This window comes from Lolium perenne, chromosome 7, assembly GCF_019359855.2.
Source record: "Lolium perenne isolate Kyuss_39 chromosome 7, Kyuss_2.0, whole genome shotgun sequence".
NCBI lineage: Eukaryota > Viridiplantae > Streptophyta > Magnoliopsida > Poales > Poaceae > Lolium > Lolium perenne.
The window spans coordinates 51,122,159-51,145,148 of NC_067250.2; the positions used below are offsets into that span (position 1 = coordinate 51,122,159).

Here is a 22,990-nt window from a genome sequence, read left to right on the forward strand (position 1 = left end):
AGCTGTGTCAGCGCCCCTGTCCGGCGCCTCTCAAATGCTGTTAGGGCATCTCCAACCGCGTGACCCAAACGGACGCGCTGGGCCGTCCGTTTTGGGCCGTTTGGGTGGCCGAGCGGACGCGCGGATGGAGCCCCGCGTCCGCGCGTCCGTTTGGGTCGCGCCCTGCGCCTAACGCGGCAGGTTTGGGTCGCGGCCACGTACAGTACTTTTTCTTGTAAATCCACTATAAAAACACAAAATAAATTGTAGAAAATATATAAAATAGTTCAAATGCTCAAAATTTATTACACATTACATTGTCCACGTAATGAAGGATAAAGTATTATTCAAAAAAAAAATGAAAAAACAATACAAATGATCTAGGCTTCCGGATTTCCTTCATCATCGTTGTTTGCAGCATTGTTGCCTACATGCTGCCAGACGTGCTCGATCAAATCTGCCTGCAGCTGGTTGTGTACAGCTAGATCTCGAATTTCATGGTGTGCATGAAGAACTTCCTGGAATGATGCCGGGCCACGTTGAGGAGTAACCAACTCTCCCTGGCCCTCCCAGTCATTATCATAGAGTGAATCATCCCGCTATACCTCAACAATCATGTTATGCATGATTACACATGCGGTCATCACCTCCCACAGAGTTTGCACATCCCAGGCTCTGGCAGGGTGTCTGACGATAGCCCAACGAGCTTGGAGGATGCCAAACGCCCGCTCGACATCTTTCCGGGCTGCCTCCTGCTCTTTGGCAAACCTTGCCTCCTGCACTGAGTTGGGTTTTCGGATTGTCTTCACGAGTGTAGCCCAAGGTGGATAGATACCATCAGCAAGGTAGTACCCCTTGGTGTAGTGGTGGCCATTGATCTCAAAATCCACATCAGGGGACTGACCGTACGCTAGCCTATCAAACACCAGAGAGCGCTGAAGCACGTTGATGTCATTGTGCGAGCCAGCCATTCCGAAGAATGAGTGCCAAATCCATGTATCCTGTGAAGCTACAGCTTCAAGAATGACTGTGCACCCTCAGAATGGCCACTGTATGCCCCTGCCAACCAAAGGGGCAGTTCTTCCACTCCCAGTGCATGCAGTCTATGCTGCCAAGCATCCCAGGAAACCCCCTGGAAGCGTTGATTGACAACAGACGAGCTGTGTCCTCTGCGAGAGGTTGCGGAGAGTCTTGTTCTCCGAACGAACCGATCACAGCTCTGCAAAACCTGTACATCGCTTCCAATCCGGTAGACTCACTCATGCGCGTGTACTCATCTACGAAATCACCGGCAACGCCATATGCAAGCATCCTAATCGCTGCCGTGCATTTCTGGTACGAAGAGAGGCATACCTTGCCAATTGCATCCACTTTCGCGTGGAAGTAGTCGTCGTAGAGCTTGACGCCATCCATTATCCGGCGGAACAACGGTCTGGACATCCGAAAACGACGGCGAAACATGGCCGGCGTGTACAATGCCTTGGGGTGGAAGTAATCGGTGAAGAGCTGGTCGTGGCCGCGTTCTCTTTTGCGGTCCAAGGCGGCGGCGCGCCCCGGCAAGGACCCCCGGTGCACGGGGATCTGCGAGACAATGTGATCGTGGATGATCAGCGCAGCATCCGTGAAAAATTCGTCGTCCGAGTCCTCGTCGGACGACGTGTCGATGAAGTTCTTGAAGAAGTAGTCGTCGTCGCTGTCCACCATGATCTACAGATGAAAAGGGACAAATTTTAGTATGCCCATTTCATCGAACACGTCGCACGCGGAGGCCATCCGGTGCGTCCGTAGGGACCTGCTGGCCATGGCCGTCTCGGCCGACTTGCGGTCTGCAAACACGGTGCACGAGAGCTCACCTCCGGCGGCAACGGCGCAGCTGCGAACGGCGGGAGGTCTCGCGACAGTGGGAGGACAGCGGCGACGGCGACGGCGTCCTCCGACTCTGCTACGACGTGGCGAAAGCAGCGTGGGGCCGCGACCTATGCTTCCGCCCCGCTTGCCAGCGTGTCGACGACGGTGGCCGGCGTCGACGCCTCTCCCAAATCGCCGGTCCTTAGCTGGCGGCGGAGCGCCGGGAGATCTGTGCGAGGGGTTTGTGTTTTGGGAGACAGACAGGCGGGCCAGGGGCGGACAAGGGGAGGACGCGAGCGACCAGCATCCGGCGTCCGCGGCCACGCAAACTCGTCCCAGATTTGGGCCAGGTTTGGGTCGTCCCGGACGCCGCGGCCATCCGTTTTAGGGATAGGTCCGCGCGCTGGGACGCGTTTTTGTCCGGCTCGACCCAAACGGACGCGGGCTCGCGCGGTTGGAGATGCCCTTAGGCTGGAAAAGGCCATGCCCTAGTATGAATAAACCGGACGGGAGAGAGAACTTTGTTTTTGTCGCACAAGGAGAGAGCGAGCATTGCTTGTCCAATAGCGCAACACGAGCAACACGACGGGATGCATCCAACTGGGAGCACCAAAAGCTCTCGTCGTGCTCGTGCGGCCGCAACCACTCCTCGAGCCGTGCTTGGCCGCCTGCACTGGTGGCCGGCGCCGGTGGCCACCACCGTCCACCAGCCACAACGGCGGAAAATCCAGGAAATTAAACGCCGACCTCGACGTCCACGCCGACCTCGTTTTGTCATCTTTCCCTCGGCTACGAGTGCGACCTCCATACTGGCACAGTGCCGCGCGGCGATCCGAGTACCACATTTGCCGCTGCGGACATCTCTCACTGACTAACGGACCGACAGAGTACAGGCCCCACATGTCACTGTGATAGACTGGCACGTCGTACGTAACCGTACCCTCCTCTCCTCGGGAACTCCACTCGTGCTATAGCCGAGGCACAAAAGCACCGGTTCCGAGCCGACGCGCACAAAAGGGAGCCTCGAAAAGCCAAAAAGGAGGCGTCGCAGCACAGGAAAAGCCGAGGCGCCAGTGGGCATGGCCGGCGAGGGGCCCGCCTCTGCTGCGGCGGAGCTGCTCGACGGGTCTCTGCTTCTGCTGCTGCGGCGGTGGACCGCGTGGACCGGCGGCGGCGACCTGCTGACCGCGTGGGACGCGGTGCGCGCAGGGGTCGTGGCGCCGGCGCTCGCTGCGGCGTCGGGGGCGTGCCTCGCGATGTCGGCCATGCTGCTCGTCGAGGCCCTGTTCATGGCCGCCGCCAGCCTCGCGGGGCGCCGGCCCGAGCGGCGGTACCGGGCGGAACCGCTCGGCGCCAAGGACGGCGAGGACGAGGAGAACGGCCTCCTCGGCTACCCCATGGTGCTCGTCCAAATCCCCATGTTCAACGAGAGGGAGGTACGACGTGTGAATTTTCCGCGTATTTTTTTATCAGTACTTGCATATAAAATCGTGAAAGCCATATACTCCCTCTATCCCACAAAAATTGTCTCAATTTTGTTAAAATTTGGATGTATTTAGACACTATCTAGTGGAACGGAGTACAAATCTTGACGATACATGAAGCATGCGTGTAGTAAAAAAAATCGTAATTAAACTGCACGTTTATGTGTGTACGGAACTTAATTAAACCGCAATCATCTTGATTTTTCATAGCTTACCCGAATCCCTCGTTTTGCCTTGTTGGGTGCAGGTGTACAAGCTCTCGATTGGAGCAGCGTGTGGGCTGTCCTGGCCGTCGGATAGGGTCATTGTACAGGTTCTTGACGACTCCACGGATCCAACGGTCAAGGTAATTTTTAAATCAGTCATCTCGCTTAGCACTGAAGTTACATGAGTACATGCCGACACCCTGAAAAGGGGGTCCTATACTTTTGTCATTACCATGTCACAACGTTGCGCTTTGTCAGCAAAAAAGAAGTCCCAAGTTTGCGCCATTTATCTAGCTGTTTTCGCTCCCTAATATTTTAGTAGACTAGCAAAATCAGTCTGATAAATGCCAGAAATGTTTAGTACTACTGTATTTGCTCAAGTTGTTCAGGGGTGTCATCGGTAACTTCTGAAAAGATGTAAGCGTTTGGGAACTAGCATTGCAGAGTCGATTGAATTGTGGCCTTGTGGGATATCAGTTTAGATGGTGCTATTCCTCGCAAAAATGAAAGTAAACAATGGTGGCATCTGTAATATAAGTTACATCATGTCGAAACAGAAAGTGAACAGTAATATGATGACAAGAGGTAGAGGGTGCTTACATAGTTACGTAAGGATTGAGGTCGTAATTTTTGTTGAACTGCAATGTAGAAGCACTCCTTCTGGTGTTGTTTTAGTACAATAATAATTGTTTAGACCTAGTATTGATTTAAGCCATTGAGAATCATTTATGTGCTATGCTTTGAGTAGGATCTTGTGGAGCTCGAATGCATGCTTTGGGCTAAGAAAGGCAAGAACGTAAAATATGAGGTGAGAAACAATCGCAAAGGATACAAGGCTGGTGCACTGAAAGAGGGGATGCTGCATGCTTATGTTCAACAGTGTGATTTCCTCGCTGTATTTGATGCCGATTTCCAGCCAGAAGCCGACTTCCTCATCAGAACCATCCCATATCTTGCACGCAATCCACAGATTGCTCTTGTTCAAGCACGCTGGGAATTCGGTAAGCCTAAAAAGCAGTCAGGTTTACCCTGGTTATGAATTCATTTGGTTAGTTTATTATTCTCTGATATGCTAGTACCTACTAGCATGTATTTGTTCTGAACTTTGTATGTACATGTGGTTTCTATTAATGGAAATCAGGGGGACCCACTTGCTTAAATAAAGATTAGCAAATTAGTCAGCCACCTATATGAGTGCCTAGCTGTAGCAACTGACATAGCACCAATCTTACCTGATCACAGAAAATTTAAATGAGTGAACATCACCACCAAATTAGCATGTTATGTAAGACCAACTGTTAGGCAAACCGAATACAAATCCTAGCCATAATGGCCTGATTATATGCTAGGTCTCAGGCCCTAAGTATGCCAGGTTATAACCGAATATCGTAGCATATTCGGTTTGCCTAACACCAACAACGAGAACCCGCCAAACTTGGAAGAAAACAGATAACATCTTCCCCATCACATATGTTCTCTTTTCTTGGAAGGAAACTGTAACTAGTTCAATTAAGTCTGCTTATGGTGCCCCACAAGTTTACCACTGCTCAACATAGTAGGTTTTATCCGTCTGATGCATCTGTTGTTCGAATTGACAGGAACTTGCTGACTGGCATTTCGGGACGGTTTTGCAGTTAATCCTAATGAATGCCTGATGACAAGGATACAGAAGATGACACTAGATTATCACTTTAAAGTAGAGCAGGAAGCAGGCTCAACGACCTTTGCCTTCTTTGGTTTTAATGGTATGACAGACACATCTCTCTTTAAGAATCAACACATTCACAACCCTGAATTAAACTATTTAACTTCAGGAACTGCTGGGGTCTGGAGAATTTCTGCCATCAAGGAAGCTGGGGGCTGGGATGATCGAACCACAGTTGAAGACATGGATTTGGCGGTCAGAGCAGGCCTGAAAGGATGGAAATTTGTCTATGTTGGTGATGTTAAGGTAGGATGGACATGGAACCAACGTACTCGTATGGATTGAGTTATTTTGTTAAAACTACATTGTATTTGAATATTGACATTAAGGAAGTGCTTAACAATTTATAAGAAAAAATGTAACCTCAAGAGGAGCATGGTGGTTTTCTGACTGGGATTCACAGGAAGAAATTGTCAAAAGTGGTACCTTCTTTTTTTTAGCAGTTGAAAATCTAACTTTTTGGTCAACCAGCCCCGTGGACAATCTTATTTTTGCATGTGATGTAACCCGCAAGGAAATTATTGCTGGACAGGTAAAAAGTGAACTACCAAGCAGTCTGAAGGCATATCGTCGCCAGCAACACCGTTGGACATGTGGGGCAGCAAATTTATTCCGCAAGACGGGAAAAGAAATATTGCTTACCAAGGTAACTCTGCTATTATAGTCGAATAGTCTTTGCACGTTTTACGATAGGTAATATTTCTTGCTCTCATATGCATTTTTGGAAAATTGAAAAATTTCATTACAGTCTAGTAGCCTCCACATCATCGATGCATACATCCATAATCTTATTACAAGCTCGCCTCGCATATGCATGAGCATTTGTTGTATTTCTTCAAATGTTTCATGCACTGGTTTGTGTGCTTAATGTGATCATCTGCATGATTGCTGTTTGTTTCTTGTGCGATGTTTATCTGACAATCTCTAAATCCTGGAGCAGGAAGTGTCATTTTGGAGGAAGCTTTATTTGCTATACAGCTTCTTCTTTGTGAGGAAGGTTGTTGCTCATGTGGTACCTTTCATGCTGTACTGTGTAGTGATCCCACTATCGGTGCTAATTCCCGAGGTCACAATTCCTGCATGGGGGGTGGTCTATATTCCCACAGCAATAACCCTTCTATACGCCATTAGAAATCCAAGGTCTGATGCTTGCAGAAAGAGCTGATTAATTAGTATGACAAATGTTAGTGGAAGATATGATATGCTGGTTCCTAACTACTGCTGTCCTTGCAGTTCTATCCACTTCATACCATTCTGGATCCTCTATGAGAATGTCATGTCATTTCACCGAACAAAGGCGACATTTATTGGTTTGCTGGAGTTCGGAAGCGTAAATGAATGGGTGGTCACGGAGAAGCTTGGCAATTCAAGCAAAACAGAGCCCGTACCTCAGATACTCGAAAAGCCTCGCTGCAGGTTTTGGGACAGGTAAAAGATGACTGAACCTATGAATCTCCCCAGGGTCTTAGATGTCAAAAATGTTATGTTGCACTGAACCTAGAAGTTCTGGAATCTGAACTATTTTCATGCTCTTTCAGATGGACCATGTCGGAAGTTCTGTTCTCCGTGTTCCTTTTCGCTTGTGCAACCTACAACCTGGTACAGGGACCTGACCTCTATTTCATCTACATATATCTACAGGCTATAACATTTCTCATTGTTGGCACTGGTTTCTGCGGAACATCCAACTCATAGCAGCCATAGCAGCTGATCCAACAAAAGGAACTATTCACTACACGCATGATGTGACAACCTCATTTATCGGGGACAGTTTTTTGATGTAATAACCTTATTTCATTGCCATGAATACTGTCAAGGAAAGGGTGCCTGCCTTTTTAGAAACAGGTTCCCCTGCTGTTGTAATTTCCACTTATCTACAATTAAATTCCCATGTAACCACGTTCCACTGTTCTACATTAACTGTGATTGTACTATCTCGGCACCATTTTGGATTATGAATATTTTCCATATCTTTTTCCTAGTTCCTAGCTCACCTGACTTGCAAATAGAAATTATAGCAAATGTCAAGCTCCGCTTTAAAAAGTCGAGCTCCTCTTTAAAAAGTCGAGCTCCTCCACTCTACATAGGCCTCTTTGCTTATGTAAAAAGAAGTTATGTCAAGGAAAATTCAAAAAAAAAAAAATTGAGAAGAGCATAGAGGATTGCTATCCTACATCTTCCAATTTGGCACACAGTCATCCAAATAAAAGCATACAATAGTAAGGAAGAAAAATGTACATCTTTGTTGCCTATTGTTCATCGCTTAGTTTTTGACAATTGCTCTTATACAATGTCATCCAAATTAGCTTATGTTTTCTTCAAATTACAACATTAATTACAATACATTATTTTCCATGGATGTTGTATTGTGATCCAAATTCATATACTAAAGGGAGGCTAACTTCTGACGAGCGGAGCGAGGCCCGTAGTACGGTACGGATCGTTGGCACCGCCTATATATACATCTTGTAAGCCGCTGGCTAGGGTTTATCAGAATATAAGATAACCTACGGCGTTTGTAAACACTCCTTGATATAGTGAAGTTTTGCTGGCTGGCGCCCGTGGTTTTTTTTCCTCATCTGTGTTGGAAGGGGTTTTCCACGTTAAATCTTGTGTCCCCTGCGTGTGTTCTTGTTTCGTTCTTCGTTATTTGCTTGTCGCTTTTATAACAAGTGGTATCAGAGCCCATGTTTCAATCTAGAGTTTTGCGACATGTCTTCCTTGAAGTTCGATCTACCGCAGCTAGATTACACCACGAGATTTTCTCTATGGCAAGTGAAGATTACACCTACAAGTTCATTCGACTTTGCTGGGGGTCCTGTGCTTTTTACCCACACTACTAATAGCAGAATGTTCTCGCCGAATTTTGGGGATTCAACTTCAACCCCATGCCGCATGTCCAGTTCCGCCCCTAATGGCGCCCCGCAGAGATCGAGCCGAGGCCAGCCATGGCCGCTCCACGTACTGCTCCCCCTCCACCCCACACCGGCTGCCTTCTACACATCCTCTCCTCCCTCTCCACTCCCCCGCTTTTGCACCCACCACCACCTCTTCCTCCCCCGAGGCGCGCGGCGACGACGAGGACGGCGTACGGAGGGGGTCGGACGAGCACCAGCGCGAGCGCGGGCGCGGGGGAGAGGGATATGAGTTCATCTGCCCCGTCGCTAACAGCGTACAACTGACCATCCTCAGGCCCGGCGAAATAATCATCCTCCAAGGGCCGGCGAAATGGTAATTTTGCCTTCTGATTTGCGTCGGCTTGACCGCTTGAGTAATGCGCGATATTCCGATAGGGTTCCCGTTGTTCAATTTTCTTTTATCTGAAGAATCATGGTCATTGGTTGCAAAATATTTACACAAGGATCCGGTGTCTAGCATTGCGTTGGACATTCCAGCTTCCTGATTGGGGCAATCGATTTCGAATCCAAGCAAATCCAAATTTATCTATCCTTCGTCCATGCAACATGATTGCAATATTTTAGTATCCAAATGCAAATGTATTTTCGTCAGAGGCTCCTATAGATGATAGCAAGCATAACTGAGATAAGTGTTAATTTCTACCTTTCAGGGGACGAAAGTTAATATTATAGTAGGCTCACATGTATGGGCTGAAGACGCTGATATTGCCTGGGTTGATGGAGAAGTCGTTAAGATCAATGGCGAAGAGGCTGAGATCCAAGCAACCAATGGGAAAAAGGTAAGTTGCGTTGAACAATTCTGCTTTTTTTTTATAGGAATTCATTCTGATCTAATACTGCTACTTATACATTTAAGTGTCACACTTTTAGATCATTTCGAATTTGTCGAAATTATATCCCAAAGATATGGAAGCAGCTGCCGGTGGAGTTGATGACATGACCAAGCTCTCCTATCTCCATGAGCCTGGAGTTTTGCAGAATCTGGCGATCAGATATGAACTTAATGAAATCTATGTATGTTTGCTGTGGTCTGTAGATATGCCGTTATGTCAGCTGTACTATCTGGGTTTAAAGTTTGAAACTCACTTGATGTTTTGTATGGCTGATATGTCTTCATTTGGGCAGACATACACTGGAAATATTCTCATTGCTGTCAATCCTTTCCAAAGGTTGCCGCATTTATATGACCCACATATGATGCAACAGTATAAGGGGGCACCATTTGGAGAGTTAAGTCCACATGTTTTCGCTGTCGCAGATGTTGCATACAGGTACGTAAACATAACCAAAATCGGTCCAGTGTTTCCACCGAAGATGGGTTGATCTCACTGTTGTTTTTACATGAAATAGGGCTATGATTCATGAAGGAAAGAGCAACTCTATTCTTGTGAGTGGTGAGAGTGGTGCTGGTAAAACAGAAACAACTAAAATGCTTATGAGGTATCTTGCCTATCTGGGTGGCCGTGCTGCAACAGAAGGAAGAACTGTAGAGCAACAAGTTCTTGAAGTAAGACAGACAGTTACTTAGCATGGCAAGACAAATGTATTGTTTAGTTATTTATACTTCAACAATTAAACTTCTATTTTGCATTCTTATATCTGCAGTCAAATCCAGTCCTTGAAGCTTTTGGCAATGCCAAGACTGTCAGAAATAACAATTCTAGGTAGGAGATATTAAAAAAAAATGTCTCAAGGATTACTTGCATTATTGAGAATCGTGGAGGTTTACATATATGTTTTGAATCTCATTATTTTCATGATGCTTGGTGCAGTCGGTTTGGTAAGTTTGTTGAGATCCAATTTGATAAGCAAGGGAGAATCTCAGGTGCTGCTGTCAGAACTTACTTGTTAGAAAGGTCGCGTGTATGCCAAATTTCTGATCCTGAACGCAACTACCACTGCTTTTATCTTCTTTGTGCGGCCCCACAGGAGGTAATGATCTATATTCTCCTTTGGCACTTCTGCGCCTTGATGGACACGTCATTGTTCTTTACACTTGTGATCCGGTACCTAATACACATAATCTGCTTTGGTGCGTTGCATATTCAGGAAGTTGAGAAGTACAAATTAGGAAATCCTAAGAATTTTCATTACCTTAATAAATCAAATTGCTACGAGTTGGTTGGGGTTAGCGATGCTCATGAGTATTTGGCTACCAGAAGAGCAATGGATATTGTTGGCATCAGTACTCAGGAACAGGTAGCTCAAACTATTTCCATATGTACTTGGATATGATCAATGGGCAGTTGAGCTGGTTTTTACCGTTTGCACTTAAACTTGTTTCCAGGATGCTATTTTCAGGGTTGTTGCAGCTATCCTTCATATTGGCAACATTGAATTTGCCAAGGGGAAAGAAGTTGATTCCTCAGTTTTGAAAGATGACAAATCTAAGTTCCATCTTGACACAGCTGCTGAACTTCTTATGTAACTACCTCTATTTGGTTATCTTTTCTAATTCTGGTATTACTACTGCTTGTTCCAATGACTGTTGACATGTACTTTATGTCAGGTGCGACCCTGGAGCCTTGACAGATGCCCTTTGTAAGCGTGTCATGGTAACACCAGAGGAGGTTATAAAAAGGAGTCTTGATCCTTACAGTGCAACTATTAGCAGGGATGGTCTAGCAAAGACGATATACTCCCGTTTGTTTGATTGGTAAGATAATTCCTTTTGTAGTCCATTATGTAAATATCCTCCATGTACAAATTCTGATGCACTGCAAAACATGAAAATATTAGCTTCATCGTTGCAACCTGTCATTATCTTGCAGGCTTGTTGATAAAATTAATAGTTCTATCGGGCAAGACGCTAACTCCAAATGTCTTATTGGGGTCCTCGACATCTATGGTTTTGAGAGCTTCAAGTCAAACAGGTCATCTTTACTGTAGTCCAGTCTTTTATTTAGAACTCAGTAGGTTCTTTTAAAAAATTGACAAATAATATTTTCTGCAGTTTTGAACAATTCTGTATCAATTATACAAATGAGAAATTGCAACAACATTTCAATCAGGTATTACTTGTTCAGAGAAATGGTTCATGTGAACCCCCCCCCCCCCCCCCCCCCCATAGCCATTTGGTAAAACAAAAGGACATCTATTTATGTGAAAGGTGTGTGTGATCTTTTTCAGCATGTTTTCAAGATGGAGCAAGAGGAGTACACCAAAGAACAAATTGATTGGAGCTATATTGAGTTTGTTGATAATCAAGATGTTCTTGACCTTATTGAGAAGGTATGTGCAAAGTTTTATATTAATTCAATTTCATCTAGTGCTTTGGCGGGGAAATCTGAAGTGCTGTAATGGAGCATGTTTACCATTTTCCCTTTTTTGTCATCAATCTTGCCAATATGGTCGTGTTACTACAGGATGCAATCAATTACTTTCTCAGTTAGTGCCTACTTGGCCAATGTTAAGCCACACGTTATGAGCCACAAGCTTAAAACAAGGCGAAACATTGATTTAAAATGTATTTATACTTCTTAAGAAAGAACATAGCCAGAGAAGCCCCTATTTCTGCAAACAAATACATTGCATTCTTTTTCTTGTACTTGCTTTATAACACTAAACATCTTTATCAATCAGTTCTGCAATCGATTCTCACTCATTTCTTGTTGACGCATTACTGAATTTTCACTTTGCAGAAACCTGGTGGTGTTATTGCACTTCTTGATGAGGCATGGTATGTTTACCATATCTTTTCTTTGATCGTCCCATTTAATCAATTCTGTTTTACTGTGTGAATGAATGTTTCCGTTAATGATCAGGGAGTAGATTTAAACCATGTTATAATTCTATTCTGTTTACTGTTCTCAATTCAGTATGTTTCCGAAGTCAACACATGAGACCTTTGCCCAGAAGCTGTACCAGACTTTTCAAAAGAATAAACGATTTGTCAAACCCAAGCTATCTCGCACAGATTTTGCTATCTCTCACTATGCTGGAGAGGTTAGGTTTTATTCATCAAATTCAATGGCTCCAGGATATTTTAGAGTTTTAACTAATGTTAAAATACTTATGCTTGTGGTATGCAGGTGATGTATCAGTCTGACCAATTTCTTGACAAAAATAAAGACTATGTTGTGGCAGAGCACCAGGAGTTACTGAGTGCTTCTAGATGCTCCTTTATCTCTGGACTATTTCCTCCTCTGCCAGAGGAAACATCAAAAACCTCAAAGTTCGCTTCCATTGGAGCACGCTTCAAGGTCTCCCCTCTTTTGCTTCTGCATTTATTCTTCGGACATTGCTGCCAGTTCTTGTCCACATGTCCCATCCCCATATTGTGTCCAGCATACTATTATGCACCACTAATGTTACTGACCTCTGAATCTTTTTTGTGGCAGCTACAACTTACATCTCTTATGGAAACATTGAACTCTACTGAACCTCATTATATCAGATGCGTTAAACCAAATAATGTGCTGAAACCGGCAATTTTCGAGAATGTCAATGTCATGCAACAGCTGCGTTGTGGTGTAAGTGCCTCTGAATTACCACCTATTGTGCCTCAGACTTAGCTGTAGTCGAATGTAGGCTTTGAGTTAGTCTATGTTACAAAGTTGTTCCAGCAGTAAAGTGCATCCCATCTATCATCAGGGTGTACTCGAGGCAATCAGGATCAGTTGTGCCGGATATCCTACACGTCGCACATTTTATGAGTTTTTGCATCGTTTTGGAATACTTGCACCAGATGCCCTTGAAGGGAAGTAAGTTCTTATTTCAAGTTATGCATATTTGTAGCTTAATATCTCTGACTCATTAGAGTTTTCCAGTGCATCTAAAAGTGATAATCACTAATATTTTTCTTTTCACATCTCATTAGTTGTGAAGAAAAGGTTGCATGCAAGAGGATTCTGGAAAAGAAGGGTCTTTTAGGCTTTCAGGTAACTAGCCTTTTTTTGTGAATTAGGTGTCACATGGTTTTTTGAAAGTTCGATCTTCTATGAATACCGCCCACGTATTAATGATCTGATAAAGAAAATATTGCCAATAAACTGATGTACTTGCTTAATTTGTAGGCTTGTAGGTCTGAAGTATAAGACTATTGCATGTGGGGTGCTCTTACAGTATTAGCATAGAAAAAATGCAAGATCATGACAAGTTATTTTGTTTCTCTTATCTAACAATTGTTTGCATTTCTCAGATAGGTAAAACAAAAGTTTTTCTGAGAGCCGGCCAGATGGCCGAATTAGATGCTAGAAGAACTGAAGTTCTCAGTGTTGCTGCCAAAATAATTCAAGGGAAAATGCGAACACATATAATGAGGAAGAAGTTTGTTTCTTTGAGGAAGGCATCTGTATGTTTTCAGGCAGTATGGAGAGGTCTGTTTGCTTGTACTTAACTGCAGACCAGGTGATTTTCATTTTACTAATAATGCTCAAACTCATGCTTTGTGTTTCAGGAACATTGGCCTGTAAACTCTATGATCGGATGCGAAAACAATCAGCTTCTGTCAAAATTCAGAAAAATCAACGTAGGCATCAGGCAAGGAGGTCTTACAAACTCCTAAATGCTTCAGTTCTTGTAGTGCAAACGGCATTGCGGGCGATGGCAGCAAGGAATGAGTTCAGATATAAGAAACGATCTAAGGCAGCGGTTACAATTCAGGTGGTACTCAGTTCCTCTTAAATAATATGACAAGTCAACTATGCATCTACTGTTTTTTTGGGTTTGATGAAACCTCAGGAACTCTGCTATGCAGCTCATTACTGGCTCAGCGTATGATATATTTCTAATCTCCTGATTCTCTACTACAGGCCCGTTATAGGTGCCATAGAGCTCAGTCATATCATAAGAAGTTAAAGGGTGCAGCGATTGTTGCACAGTGCAGATGGAGGGGAAGGATTGCAAGGAAAGAACTCAAGAAACTTAAAATGGTATGTTAATTATCACAGTAAATGCACTACTTGTACGTCTCATATGCTAGTCATGATACAACATGAATGGTCGGTTTATTGTGTCCACCTTGGGCGGGGATTGTAACTTCTACATTTGATTTCTTTAATGGATCGGTCGAGCTCCTATCATCAGTTTTCAATGCTCTTTTTTCGTGAAAAGGAAAAAGCTTTGTGTTTCAATTCATTGATAGAAAAAGAATTTGTATTTACAAGTCCAAAGAGTGGACCAACACCCACGCCATACAACTCAACCCAAGAAACCTAGTCTAAGGGAGAAGTTGACGTAGCCCTCGTGCTCCCGCATCTGATTGCGTTCCTATGCTTTCAAATCCACCACGCCGTGAGCATAATCAATGACGAGGTTCCTTTGCGCATATGGTGTGGGTTGGGATCGTAGTAGCAGGACTTGGAGTACTGGCCATGGGGCGTCCACCGCCAGACAAGCTTGTCTGGCTCATCCGCCAAGTGCACCCCCTGCAACCTGGTCCACAGCTGAACGTACTGCCAAAGGGGGTTCACAGCCCCTGAAATGTCTGTGATCCAGCTGCGTTCACAGCCCCAAAATATAAGGCGTATAAGTTCACAGCCCCTGAAATGTCTGTGATCCAGCTGCGTTCACAGCCCCAAAATATAAGGCGTATAAGTTTAGTCAGAAGTCAAACCTTACCAAGTTTGACCAAATATTTACGGAAAAATATAAACATCTACAATATTGAATAACATATTGTGAAACTATACTTTATGGTCAATCTATTGATATTGATTTAATATTCTAAATGTTCATATTTTTTTGTATAAACTCGGTAAAACTTATAAGATGTTTGGCTTTTGACTAAACTTATATGCCTTCTATTTTGGGACAGAGGGAGTACTATCCAATCAAACTTGTCCTATTTTGTTCGTTATACCACATTTTAATTTGAAGTACAGTGTGTAGACTATCTCTCTTCCGAAGAATGAGTTTGAACTTGCTAAAATTAAATCAAAACTTTGTGTGCTTCCCCCTTCTGTGGGTTGTAACATTTAAAACTTTGTTCTCCTCCTACTTTTCAATGAAATGAAACGCAAAGGCTTTTTGCGTTTTCTCGAAAAAAAAATTAAATCAAAATTAAAAGAATGTTTGTTATAGCACATTTGGTAGTCCCTTTCGCTTGCTGCTGGTCGAACCTGGCAAGTATAGAAAATGTCTCGTGAGAAATAGTTCCACTCAGCCCACCTACTTTAGGATGAAAGCTAGGACTAGGAGGTCCCTCCCCCTTACATAGTCGACCCATCTTCTTACCAAGGGTATGGTTGTTGACCAAATATGGGTACACATCATGGAATGATGTTTCCTAGCTGCACATCTCAAATTGTGAAGCCCGTTTATTCTTGTTGGGCTCAATCATAAGATCGTGTTATTCAACACAATATGAAGAGTATTGACTCGCTTATAATGCCGGACGTTTAGATGGATTTAAATGAAAGGATCTGTAGAGGTTTAAACAGTTTTCTTTACATAGGGAATTTACTCCGGTTCATTGTTTGGTCAAAAGCAATCAAGGAAGAGAGAAAACACCACAACAGAGGCTAGCCAGCGTGAAATGAATAATAGCCTCCCGCAACCTTAAATTAAGGTTTAAGTAGTTATTACTAGGGATGAAAATGGAGCAGAAAGTTTCCGACGTATCCGCAGAAAAATGGAAACGGAGAGGAAATGCGGAACTGAAACGCAAATTCTTAAGGGGAAAAAAAAGTGGAAACGGAATGGCATTTTCCAGGCTTCCAGCAGAATTGCCACGCCGAACGGAGTTTCCTTTTCCGGCAAATATGATTCTTTCCATTTTAGCGTGGCTGTCATGGCTATGTTTGGCCTAGCCCAGCAGGCCCTTGCCAACCTCTGCGATAGAGGCCCAACCCAACCTATTCTACTACCTAATCTTGACCCTTTGGCATTCTCCCCTAATCTAGTAGGCACATCTCTGCAGTCTAGGGTTAGGGACACCATACCGCCGCCATGGTGCCCCTGTGCCACCCACCCATCCTTCGCTTTTCTATCTGTGTCCGCGCCGTCTTCAGTCCATATCTGTTTTCGTAGTTGTCTCTGGGGTTTCTGTCTTTTGTTTCCGCCTCCTCAAAGAAACATGAAGACAAATGAGGCGGCACCTAGTTCCACTCCGTTTTCATCCCTAGTTATTACTCCAACTTGTCAGGTTCTTGTTTTTTCTTCTGTTCTGTGCCACTGTTCCTTTGATATTGAATATATTCCCCTACGGTTTCACGGTCAATTTTTTTTTTTTAATATATTAATGGGTAATTTTATTTTCTGTTACTTAGGCTTATGATGTACTGATCTTGGTTTTCAGTTCTCTCTTAATAAATGGCATGCAGTTTTTTGTAAAAATAAAAGAACATGCAATTTTTTTTATTGCAATTTTTGGAGAAAACAACTCTAGACTAGTATTTAAACTAAACCTAAAGCTGATGCACGAGTACACCAGCTAGGGTGATATTTGCACAGTTGTATGTAAAGTATAAACATTCCTTTTTAGCCCTGAACATTCCATGCCCTAAAATTTAACTGTGTGGCCAAAAATAGTGATTGTCCCATGCATTATCTACCATTACGTTGATAAAATCGAATAAAAACATAGCATCATCAGAGAGTACAAAACCATATGTAATGCATTATTATTATCTTCTTAAGAAAGCAAGAGTATATACTGTTAAGTTCATGAAGTCTGTAATAAGGCAGCACCATCAGGGAGCAAAAAATTATCATTTCTAATGTGTTGCTATTATCTTCTCTCCAGGAAGCAAGAGAAACGGGTGCGCTTAAGCAAGCAAAGGATAAACTTGAAAAAACTGTGGAAGAGCTTACATGGCGCGTGCAGTTAGAGAAGAGAATGAGGGTACAAATGTTGGACCTATTGTGCTGTTTATATATCTTATGCTTCATAAAAATTTCTAAGGAGTAAAATGTGTTACATCAAGGATTTATTTTCCATATTTTTTTATGTTTCATCACTGAAGTACTTTTGATATGTGTATTTCTACCATTTCACTCAAATCCACATACATACAGACAGATTTGGAGGAAGCAAAAACCCAGGAGTTGTCAAAACTGCAGAGCTCCATAGATGCCCTGCAAGCTAAACTGGATGAGACAAACGCAGTGCTTGCAAAGGAACGTGAAGCTGCTAAAAAAGCTATTGAGGAAGCACCTCCTGTAGTAAAGGAAACTGAGGTTCTAGTCCAAGACACTGAAAAAGTTGCTTCCTTGGAAGCAGAGGTAGATGAACTTAAGGTACGCAATCTACTAGACAAACAATATTGCTATGATCAGAATTTCATGGACAATAATTTTGCAAAAAGATAAACTATCAGATAACTCAACTCTTTCATATTATGGTTGAAAACTTCCACTAATTTTGTGATGCACAACCTCATTGCCTGTAGACCTCACTTCAATCAGAAAAACAAAGAGCAGACCAATTAGAAAAGAAACACTCTGAAGAAGCACAAGCAAATGAAGAAAAGCAAAAGAAGCTAGAAGAGACAGAAGTAAAAATACGTCAATTTCAGGACTATCTGAGAAGGTTAATCTTTTCACACGTTTCTTGTTTTATCCCTGATATTCCCGTTTTTTTTTTCTAGTTGTGCATGATGCATGTGTAAATTTTCCGTTTGATTTCAGTTTTCACACTGCAACTATGTAGTAAAACACATTCTATTCATATGCTCTATCAACTCTCCACACATGTCTTGAAATTTTTCTAAAAAGCGCATCTGAGTCATTTAATGTTTTTTGGAGTTTGATACAAATTGAATAGAAACATGCATGCTGCCATTTTTTTACCTATAGTGAACTTCCAAATTATGGTCATTTTGATATCTGAATGCAGTGTCACCATGTTATGCAACATTGAATCTTCATCTTATAGTGCTTGTGATGTGCATATTATCCTTTAGGCTAGAGGAGAAGCTATCAAATGTAGAGTCTGAAAATAAAGTCCTTCGTCAGCAAGCTGTTTCAATGGCTCCAAGCAAAATTTTGTCAGGACGTTCCAAGTCGAATTTACAGGTGAACCAGTTTGTGCAGTTATGCTTTACCCTTTGGCCCATCTTGGAAAATGCTTTGATAATTTACAATGATTGTTTATTTCACAGAGGAATACTGAAAGTGGCCATGTATCAGTCAGCGATTCGAAAATAACTCCTGTGGTACGCACACTAGATATTTGGTTAGCACATATATACTTCAGTTCCCGGACAATCATCAAAATGACATCCATCTTTTTGTATCATTTGGTGTTTCAGGACTCCACTATCGTGGCCTCGCCTAAAAAGGAATATGACATCGATGATAAGCCACAGAAATCTCTAAATGAAAAGCAGCAGGTGTAGTCTGCTATCTAACTCATGTTATTTAGGACCACTGTATAGGTACTTCAGATCTATGTGGTTCTATGAAACTGATATTTCAGTCTCTTGGCAGGAGAATCAAGATCTTCTAATTAGGTGCATAGCACAGCATTTGGGCTTTGCTGGGAATCGGCCAGTTGCTGCTTGTATTATATACAAGTGCCTTCTTCATTGGAGATCATTTGAAGTAGAGCGGACAAGTGTTTTTGATCGCATTATTCAGACCATTGGACATGCAATCGAGGTTCTAACCTTGAAATTCAAATTTATTACATTATTATTATCTACCCTGATGCTGAAATAACCTTTTCTTTGTTCTATAGACACAGGACAATAACGAAGTTTTAGCATATTGGCTCTCAAATGCTTCAACACTGTTACTTTTGCTTCAACGGACGCTGAAAGCTAGTGGATCAACAGGAATGGCTCCACAGCGTCGACGATCGTCTTCTGCTACTCTTTTTGGAAGGATGACCCAGGTACACAATTTCCAGAGCTTCAGAGGAATCCCGCAAGGTCTACAATTAATATAAGTTCATATTAGCTACTGAGTGATTCCGTTATTCATTTTTTATTTCCAGAGCTTCAGAGGGACACCACAAGGTGTAAATCTTGCTCTAATAAATGGAAGCATGGTTAGTGGAGTAGAGACACTGAGACAAGTCGAAGCGAAGTATCCTGCTTTACTGTTTAAACAGCAACTTACGGCATACGTCGAGAAGATATACGGAATGATCCGGGATAATTTGAAGAAAGAGATTTCTCCTTTGCTCGGACTGTGCATTCAGGTGCCTATGCTTTCTAAGTTCACAGAATGATAGTTTGTGGAATACAAATGTGTGTAGATTATATATCTCTAATTGGCGTCATATTTGCAATCTTCACCATTAATTCAGGCCCCAAGAACATCAAGAGCAAGCTTGATGAAAGGATCTTCTCGTTCAAACACAAATACAGCCGCACAACAAGCTTTGATTGCTCACTGGCAAGGGATTGTGAAAAGCCTTGGGAATTTCTTGAACATACTTAAAGTGAACAATGTTAGTCTGTTGAACCACACTTTCATTTTGTTCATGCAATAATTATGTCATTTTCTTCAGCAGTTGTAACTTGTAACCTGTAATACCACCACACGTCACTACATATGTGTATAGTTATGAAACATGGTTGTATTCTAAAAAAAATGGTTGCTTTATCTAACAAAATCATGCTTATCTTTGTCACCTCCAGGTTCCTCCATTCTTGGTGCGGAAAGTATTCACTCAGATATTCTCATTCATCAACGTACAACTATTTAACAGGTAATATATATCCATGTATAGATAAATCAGCTATTTAATTGCCAGCGAACACCAAAAATGCTTGACGGAGCTTCATTTGATTATTATCAATGTTCAGTCTTCTATTGAGAAGGGAGTGCTGCTCATTCAGTAACGGCGAGTATGTAAAAGCAGGATTAGCTGAACTTGAACACTGGTGCTATAGAGCTACCGATGAGGTAACATAGCTATTTTTTGTCACATATCTTACAGTTCTGATATATAAAGGGCAGTACACCTATATTAGCAATCTATTTTTTCTTGAAGGGGCTTTAGTAGCATTCTCCTTTGATGTTTAGCTCCTACAGTACCGGAAATTCACTTTTGAACTAGGGAGCATATGCTCCTGCTACCTAGAAAAAGCATCTTCAAATATCAAAAAAAAAAATCTGAACAAAAATTTGGCGCGTATATGTTGACATTATATGTGTGCATGCCAAGTTTCACGGAAAACTTGCATTTTTTGTGTCATCTGTAAAAAAGATAAAGAAATGTATCGTGCAAAGCTTTTTTTAAGCACCAAATTTTGTCTTTTTTGCACACGGCAAAAAAATGTTGGTTTTCCGCGAAACGACTTTATGAGCACATAAAATGTCGACATGTATGTGTCAATTTTTCGTTTGAATTTTGTTGACATTTTAAACGTCTCGTGCCAGTGCATTTGTTCTAGACAATATTGGCTGTGCCTACATTCTGTCGTTGACAGTGATCAACTGAAAAAGGAAGTACACATAAGATTTGATTTTGTCTTTTTCATTAACCAAAAAGTTTCTAAATTGCTTAAGGTTAACCTTTATGCATGGCCGTGTGCGTTAAATATTGATTTCTCATCAAGTGATTTCTGCTTGCAGTATGCAGGTTCGGCCTGGGATGAGCTTAAACATATTCGACAAGCTATAGGTTTCCTGGTATTATTATTTCCATTTTATTTTGAAAATTACTTTCACATAATTTGTTTATTAGATCCGTCTCTAGGTTATCACTGAACTATACACTGAAATATGAGACAGTGATTGCAACTTGACTCTGGAGTTTATCTAAAACATATTTTTAATTATTATTTCCTTTAGAATTCTGTCTACTGAAAAACATTCACAAGTCCGAGTTTTCACTCTGAGGACATACTGCTCATATCAACACTTGTGATATAAAGAAATTATTTAAAGTTCAGATTTCAATATTGCACATGGACAAGTTAAATGCACAGGTCTCTCACATATATTATTTTTCTAGGTGATCCATCAAAAACCAAAGAAAACGTTGGATGAAATAAGTCATGACCTCTGTCCAGTAAGTTGGGAATAGACAAAGTTTTCCATTATATCCCTTTGTTGAAAAGTTCGATTTCCTTGAAACTTTATAACAATGCAAAAACACCTTGATCAGGTACTTAGCATACAACAGCTATATAGGATCAGTACTATGTACTGGGATGACAAGTATGGAACACATAGCGTCTCGCCAGAGGTACATTTTATACAGTATTCCATTCCTGCATAACGTTTTATTTAACCTGATAAGAAGTGCTCACATATATGATCTCTATATTAGGTTATATCAAATATGAGAGTACTAATGACAGAGGACTCCAACAATCCTGTAAGCAATTCATTTCTGCTGGACGATGACTCGAGGTTGTTATCCTTCTCCTATCAATCGCATATACTGTCAGAAAAAAATCTCAAGTGCTTCCTAATTAACCATCCACATTTTGAAATGCAGCATACCGTTCTCCGTTGATGACATATCCAAATCAATGCAGCAGATTGATATCTCTGATATTGAACCACCCCCACTCATTCGGGAGAACTCTGGCTTTGTATTCTTATTGCCACCCCCTGAATAAAGTGTGTGGTGGACTGGACAAAACTTAGGCATGGAATGCACCCCGGGCAGATAATTGGGCAGTCTATGCAGAATTGCAGATTGAGTATTTTCCCTCAGTGGCCAATGAAATGCAGCGCACAGCTTCCTTGACTGTACTTTGGTGTTTTGCTGTGGTAGGAACTAGGCTTATGTGCATTTGCCTGGGCTCACCTCAAAAGTAGTTTCGCCTCAGTGCTACGGTTTTTTTTTTTGTTGCTCTATTCATTTTCTTTCCTTTACCCCTCTTAAGCTCAGATGGTCACACTAGTTTAATTCAGCTAGACAGAAAGTTTTAGCAGAATCAGCTAAGATTCATTCATTGTGTAGACATTTGTATAGTTTTAGAGCACTTTTGAGGTGAGTTTGCAAGAGCAATGTAATAGGAGACATATTACCTTGCTATTCAGCCATATGGATTTTGTGGCCACCTTCGTACTGATTCTGTGTATACCAAAATACAATATTGATCTGCAGCTAACCATATGAACTTGTGAGCTCGGTCTAGTTAACTATTCCTTTTCAGATTGGTTCGCCGTTGTTGCCTTTCTATTGACACTTTTCATCCAGTTTCATTATGGCAACTGGAGCTTTTCGCCATTGATCTGCAGTTTTAATTGCACCGCCGAATTTCACACGAATGGGAGCATTTCCTTGCAAACTCATATGTAAATATCTAGCAGCTACAAGAATAAACTGGGGTCAGAAGTCTGTTGTTTTTGTAGATCCAAATTCTGGACTGTTAGGGTACCCTCCGACCCTCTCTAGTTCAATCAAATGAACTAAATTACCAGGACATGGTAGAAATTGCCGGTCCTGAGCATTGACGATAGCTTCCATGGTATGACATCACACTCCAAGAATAAATCTCGTGCTTTCCAAATTTATTTATTTTTTAAGATGATGATTAATGACTTGATTTTTTTCTGTGAGCCTAATGCGAAAATTGGGAGAGCTCACAACCACTTACACTTATGAGTTAGGCACATATATATGCACATTACTTCATATAAATGTTCAAACTACCCTCTCAACCAGGGGGTCTGAAGGGGCAAACGAATCTGGGTCGTCCAATCAAGTTGCAACAGTAAATCTCAAGTCCCACTTTTCACCACAACCGTTCGATCGGTGAATATTTTTTTCACTTGTTCAGTTTCCGACTAAGTCAGTGACGCATGGGGCCAGCTACGTGCGGGGGCCGACTGCTGGAGACTGCGACCGCTGCTCATTTCGTGTCACCTTTTTTCGCGTCCACGGTGAAACCCTAGATCGAGAAAAGCAAGCAGCCAATCACCCCGTCCTAGAGCCCAGCACCATTCTCGTCTCCTCTCCCCCGCGGTGAAAACCGTGCTGCATCCTGCCGGCGGCCG

General features: G+C 42.4%; 2 protein-coding genes across 4 annotated transcripts; both read left to right on the forward strand.

Annotated features, from left to right (window-relative positions):
* The first annotated feature begins 2,812 nt into the window (after positions 1 to 2,812).
* On the forward strand, positions 2,813 to 7,203 carry LOC127317556 (probable glucomannan 4-beta-mannosyltransferase 3). 2 transcript variants are annotated; one of them, XM_051348115.2, is made up of 9 exons: positions 2,813 to 3,263; positions 3,559 to 3,657; positions 4,266 to 4,518; positions 5,152 to 5,262; positions 5,332 to 5,468; positions 5,755 to 5,868; positions 6,163 to 6,362; positions 6,456 to 6,650; positions 6,864 to 7,203. In XM_051348115.2, the coding sequence occupies exons 1-9, from the start codon at positions 2,907 to 2,909 to the stop codon at positions 6,868 to 6,870; spliced, it is 1,473 nt and encodes a 490-aa protein (XP_051204075.1). In that variant the 5' UTR covers positions 2,813 to 2,906; the 3' UTR covers positions 6,871 to 7,203. The 2 variants fall into 2 exon arrangements, with proteins under 2 accessions (XP_051204075.1, XP_051204074.1); XM_051348114.2 differs by having other exon boundaries at positions 2,814 to 3,263; positions 6,761 to 7,203.
* An 853-nt stretch (positions 7,204 to 8,056) lies between these two features.
* On the forward strand, positions 8,057 to 22,062 carry LOC127317555 (myosin-11). Of its 2 annotated transcripts, XM_051348113.2 has the most exons (39): positions 8,058 to 8,453; positions 8,791 to 8,919; positions 9,011 to 9,154; positions 9,266 to 9,411; positions 9,491 to 9,647; positions 9,746 to 9,804; positions 9,913 to 10,072; positions 10,190 to 10,339; positions 10,428 to 10,564; positions 10,650 to 10,796; positions 10,912 to 11,013; positions 11,094 to 11,151; positions 11,270 to 11,371; positions 11,782 to 11,819; positions 11,959 to 12,085; positions 12,172 to 12,342; positions 12,481 to 12,612; positions 12,734 to 12,843; positions 12,960 to 13,020; positions 13,281 to 13,458; positions 13,539 to 13,744; positions 13,894 to 14,013; positions 16,827 to 16,925; positions 17,099 to 17,320; positions 17,473 to 17,612; positions 17,986 to 18,097; positions 18,184 to 18,237; positions 18,334 to 18,414; positions 18,512 to 18,682; positions 18,762 to 18,917; positions 19,020 to 19,226; positions 19,335 to 19,478; positions 19,669 to 19,739; positions 19,837 to 19,936; positions 20,609 to 20,665; positions 20,991 to 21,047; positions 21,144 to 21,224; positions 21,309 to 21,391; positions 21,480 to 22,062. In XM_051348113.2, exons 1-39 carry the CDS (start codon positions 8,451 to 8,453, stop codon positions 21,601 to 21,603), a joined length of 4,596 nt encoding a protein of 1,531 aa, XP_051204073.1. In that variant the 5' UTR covers positions 8,058 to 8,450; the 3' UTR covers positions 21,604 to 22,062. The 2 variants fall into 2 exon arrangements, with proteins under 2 accessions (XP_051204072.1, XP_051204073.1); XM_051348112.2 differs by having other exon boundaries at positions 8,057 to 8,453; positions 9,011 to 9,411.
* The last annotated feature ends 928 nt before the right edge of the window (positions 22,063 to 22,990 follow it).

What these genes read in the sequence shown, in the direction of transcription:
- LOC127317556 (XM_051348114.2), top strand. Translation starts at nt 2,907, where the DNA reads ATGGCCGGCGAGGGGCCCGCCTCTGCTGCGGCGGAGCTGCTCGACGGG. An exon ending in CCATGTTCAACGAGAGGGAG is followed by an intron (nt 3,264 to 3,558) that starts GTACGACGTGTG and finishes TGTTGGGTGCAG; the next exon opens with GTGTACAAGCTCTCGATTGG. An exon ending in AAGAAATATTGCTTACCAAG is followed by an intron (nt 5,869 to 6,162) that starts GTAACTCTGCTA and finishes ATCCTGGAGCAG; the next exon opens with GAAGTGTCATTTTGGAGGAA.
- LOC127317555 (XM_051348112.2), top strand. An exon ending in ACAGCTGCTGAACTTCTTAT is followed by an intron (nt 10,565 to 10,649) that starts GTAACTACCTCT and finishes ACTTTATGTCAG; the next exon opens with GTGCGACCCTGGAGCCTTGA. An exon ending in TGCTCGGACTGTGCATTCAG is followed by an intron (nt 19,227 to 19,334) that starts GTGCCTATGCTT and finishes CCATTAATTCAG; the next exon opens with GCCCCAAGAACATCAAGAGC.